The sequence below is a fragment of the Sinocyclocheilus rhinocerous genome, unplaced genomic scaffold, assembly GCF_001515625.1.
Source record: "Sinocyclocheilus rhinocerous isolate Xijiao unplaced genomic scaffold, SAMN03320098_v1.1 scaffold408, whole genome shotgun sequence".
In the NCBI taxonomy this organism is placed as follows: Eukaryota; Metazoa; Chordata; class Actinopteri; order Cypriniformes; family Cyprinidae; genus Sinocyclocheilus; species Sinocyclocheilus rhinocerous.
In genome coordinates, this window is record NW_015633522.1 from 59,443 (window position 1) to 64,326 (window position 4,884).

The 4,884-nt window shown below is 39.3% G+C and overlaps 1 protein-coding gene across 1 annotated transcript; it reads right to left on the reverse strand.

The window, feature by feature from the left end:
• Positions 1 to 277: 277 nt before the first annotated feature.
• Positions 278 to 1,968, reverse strand: LOC107744064 (zinc finger protein 239-like). Its single transcript, XM_016557535.1, has 5 exons — positions 1,911 to 1,968; positions 1,407 to 1,477; positions 1,120 to 1,334; positions 652 to 1,061; positions 278 to 567 (listed from the first exon to the last, which is right to left on the reverse strand). The coding sequence occupies exons 1-5, from the start codon at positions 1,957 to 1,959 to the stop codon at positions 278 to 280; spliced, it is 1,035 nt and encodes a 344-aa protein (XP_016413021.1). The 5' UTR covers positions 1,960 to 1,968.
• Positions 1,969 to 4,884: the final 2,916 nt, after the last annotated feature.

Here is a 4,884-nt window from a genome sequence, read left to right on the forward strand (position 1 = left end):
ATATCATGAAGCAAAATGATACACAAGAATAAAACTCTCTGAAATTGTTCGTTGGGGAGGAACTCCATCTTTGAGTTGATCTGAATCTCACAGTTGAATCTGCTGGTTTTGAAGATGAAGAACTTTATTCACTGTGAAACTTTAGATAATGTTTCCATGTCACTTGTAATGTCTGGTTAGGAAAGATTTATCCAGATATTTTATTGCTTTATGCATTATTGTGTCTCATTTGGTGAGGACGCAGCATCAGATCTGAAAGTGCTGATCTGAAAATGATCTACTTACTGTGATTGTTTTGTGTGTGTCTGTGTAGAGAATATGATTGATTGAAACACTTCCCACATGCAGTGCAGTGATATGGTTTCTCTCCAGTGTGGATCCTCTCATGTGTTTTCTGATTTGCTGACTGACTGAATCTCTTGTCACAGTGTGAACACTTGTATGGTTTCTCTCCAGTGTGGATCCTCTTGTGTGTTTTCAGGGCTCCTGACTGACTGAATCTCTGGTCACAGTGTGAACACTTGTACGGTTTCTCTCCAGTGTGGATCCTCTCGTGTGTTTTCAGGGCTCCTGACTGACTGAATCTCTTGTCACAGTGTGAACATTTATATGGTTTCTCTCCAGTGTGGATCCTCTCGTGCAGTTTTAAACAGTTTGCTGAAGTAAAAGTCTTGTCACACTCAAAGCACATGTACTCTCTCACAGCAGTATGTATTTTCTGATGTTCTTTCAAATATTGTAGATGTGAAAAACTCTTTCCACACAAATAACATGAATGTGGCTTCTTCTTTGTATGGACTTTCAGGTGATTCTTCAGGTATGATGCCCTCAAAAACATTTTGCTGCATTGATCACATGCATACAGTTTCTCTCCGGTGTGGATGTTCATGTGTTCATTAAGGGTTGATGATAGTGAGAAACTCTTCCCACATTGATCACAAGTGTATGGTTTCTCTCCAGTGTGGATCCTCACATGTACCTTAAGGTTTGATGATTGTGAGAAACTCTTCCCGCACTGATCACAACTGAATGGTTTCTCTCCAGTATGAACTCTCATGTGAACATCAAGAACACAAATAACATGAATGTGGCTTCTTCTTTGTATGGACTTTCAGGTGATTCTTCAGGTATGATGCCCTCAAAAACATTTTGCTGCATTGATCACATGCATACAGTTTCTCTCCAGTGTGGATGTTCATGTGGCCCTTAAGGCTTGATGATCGTGTGTAACTCTTCCCGCACTGATCACAACTGTACGGTTTCTCTCCAGTATGAACTCTCATGTGAACATCAAGACCATATTTGCTTGTCAAACTCTTTCCACACTGGGTGCAGGTGAAAGATTTCTTGTCTCATCTTTTCTTTAAATCTTTCTGTTTGGTTTGAGAGCAACTCAAAGGTTTTTCTCCAGTTTTAACATGATTTTTCTCTTCAACTTCACTCAATTCTTCATTCTGCTCATTTTCTTCAATCAACTCTGAAATAAAAGTAAAAACAGTTCATTTTCAGGAACTTTTATGAAAGAACATAAAAGTAAACCCTGATATAACAATGGAAAATAGACAATTGTGTTACAAAATGTTGATAATTTTGATGTGTTTTTATAAATCATATGTCCCTGAAACTTTCCATGAATGAGGTACGTTGGTCTTCTAATTAATATGTTTAAAACAATTGTAGTCACAAATTCCATGTTTCTATGGAACTAATAAATATGTTTGATCAACTTCAGTTATCTAACATACATTTTAGGGAAAAAGTATCCAGTTCAAAGAAATATTAATATTTGATCCTTCAGTAAGTTTATTCAACAGCTCTAAAGATTTTCCTTGTTACAACAAAAATCTAAAACTGTTTGAAGCTTTATAACCATCAGCATTATTAATGAAGAATGAAGAATAAACACCAACCTGCTTTTTCTTCAGTGTGTTTGATTCTGCAGGGTTCTGGATCGCTCATCTTCTCTCTGTCCTCTTTAATAAGCTCTTCCTACTGATCTGATGCTCGTCTGCACTTGTAAACTGATGGGAATATTCCAGCATTTATTGCTGAATCGCTGAATGTGTGATTGTTGTGGGAGGAGCTTCACTGATGATGTGATTGTTGTGGGAGGAGCTTCACTGATGACGTGATTGTTATGGGAGGAGCTTCACTGAACAAGAATTTCTGTGTGGAAAAACAGATTTGCCAAAATCAACAAAACAGTTTCTGAGTTTTTTTTTAACTAATTTACAAATTTAAACATTTATGTAATTGAAGCAGAACAGACCATAGCATTACAAATAGTGTTGTCTCTTTGTAAATCATTATATTACTATACTTAAAGTAACAGCATCGACACAAAGAGCACATCAGTTTAAAATGCTCATTCAGTAACACTGCACTCACATATGTGCTAATTCACATTCTGTACATTTCTGTATTCTGTCTTTATATTGTTGACATTTATATCTGTATTTTTGGATTAAATGTAGTTGCAATAAAACGGGTTAAGAATCCCTACAACTGCAGCAGGAGAGGACTAGTATTCTGCCACGCGGAACTGCAGAAGAACTGATGACGGCACGGTTTGATCTTCGGCTGACCAATAGCAGAAAGGGGGCGTTTAATTCCCTGCCCACGTGTAGAAATCAAATAGTCAAGCTGTTTATTCATTATTCTACCCCTGAACGAAAAATTAAGCCGAATTCTTGTTTTGTTTTGTTTTTCGCAAAAAAAAAATAAATAAATAAAATGGAGCCGTTTTCTCATTTTCTACTTTCAATATTAAATAAAAAATCAAATGACCAAAAGATACACTAAAAGATTTCTCATGCATGCCCATCTAATCAGAAATAGGGGAACAAGTTAACGACCAGAGACTAAACAAAAGTTTGTGTCATCTCGCTTTCTACAAATGCAACTGTAGAGAGAGGGAACAGTGAAGGCCCATGTTATGTGTTAGGTGTGTGTTCAAGTAGTAGCATTTGCTTACAATTGCCACTGTCAGTACACAGTTACATGCATCTGAAGATTTATATGCCCTCAGTTTCTATTTACTCTATCTGGTAGGTGTGTCAGGCCACTACTGTCAGATCGTCCATCCATTGAGTGAGTGTGTCCGAGTCGGCCAATTCCGTTAAAGTTAACATTTTCCAATAGCAATCACAATCTTGGACAGTGAGTGACATTACATACTCTGATAAAATCGTATTTTCCTCAAATCATTGTTAAAAAACAAGCAAACAAAACTTGCTAGCTAGTGTTAGTGAAGCAATCAGGTGAATCTTTCTGCCTCCACCTAAGCTCCGCCCATAAAAAAACATCACAATATTTACTAACTGAAAAAGGGTCTATAAGTAAGCGAATTGGGAGGCAGCAATTGTTTGTGTGTGTCTCTTTAAATGCAAATGAGCTGCTGTTCCCGCCTCCCTTCCGGAAGAGGGCAGAGCCTTTACAGCTCGCGCTTCGGATACTCCAGTAACAAAGCTAGAGAATTTGAGTCACACAGTGAGTAGAATTCTCAAAGATAGATCAATACCTGTCACGAATCCGGTCCGCTAGAGCAGGGATTTTCAACCTGTGGGGCCCAGGGGGGCGCTAGCACCTGTCAAGGGGGCCGCGAGCATCAGTTAATTCAGAGACATTGCCTTGAGGATTTATGAATATGAGTTAGCAAATCTTTAGCCATCCACTAGGGGGCAATCTGACTCCCACTGCTAGTCGACAGTTAGAGCAGAGTTGGCTCGAGTATCAGTCACGCTTATTGACAGTGTAAGATGATTTACGGTTAGCCGTGTCGGAAATCCAACCACGGATTGGCATGTTGTTATCTCAGAAACAGGCTCAGCCATCACATTGAATCAGGTAAATCCACCGCCCTCCTGGATCGTATAGTGTTTGGAGCATCTGGAAGCCGCTCCTTGGGGGTTAAAAGGTTGAAAACCCCTGCGCTAGAGAATTTGAGTCACACAGTGAGTAGAATTCTCAAAGATAGATAAATACCTGTCACGAATCCGGTCCGTGGACTTCCCTCCGGCCGCCACCAGAGGTCACTCGTCCATCATATTGACTCTTTCACTACACTGACTGTTGCACGTCACCACGGACTACATTTTCCATGCACCATTTCACTAATCACACGCTCACCTGAAACCAATCACAAACACTACATAACACCCACCTACATAACACCCACCCAGTTCCTGCTCAGATCGCCGAGTATTGTTTAGCGTGTATCACTGCTATAGCTGATAGCTACCTTACGGAGCCTAGCTTCACTGAACAAGAATTTCTGTGTGGAAAAACAGATTTGCCAAAATCAACAAAACAGTTTCTGAGTTTTTTTTTAACTAATTTACAAATTTAAACATTTATGTAATTGAAGCAGAACAGACCATAGCATTACAAATAGTGTTGTCTCTTTGTAAATCATTATATTACTATACTTAAAGTAACAGCATCGACACAAAGAGCACATCAGTTTAAAATGCGGGCGTTTAATTCCCTGCCCACGTGTAGAAATCAAATAGTCAAGCTGTTTATTCATTATTCTACCCCTGAACGAAAAATTAAGCCGAATTCTTGTTTTTTTTTTTTTTACGGTTAGCCGTGTAGGAAATCCAACCACGGATTGGCATGTTGTTATCTCAGAAACAGGCTCAGCCATCACACTGAATCAGGTAATATATTTATTATCAGGTTAGATATTGTTTAATTATAATTGCGCAAGGCCGCACGCTATACCAGGGTTCAAGCCCAAGACATCTCAATGCGGTACTCACGCACTGTGATTAGGGATGCTCCGATCCGCCTTTTTCGCCTCCGATACCGATTCCGATACCTAGGGTTCGGTATTGGCCGATACAGATACCTACCCGATACCAGTGAAGTTTTTTTCCCTCA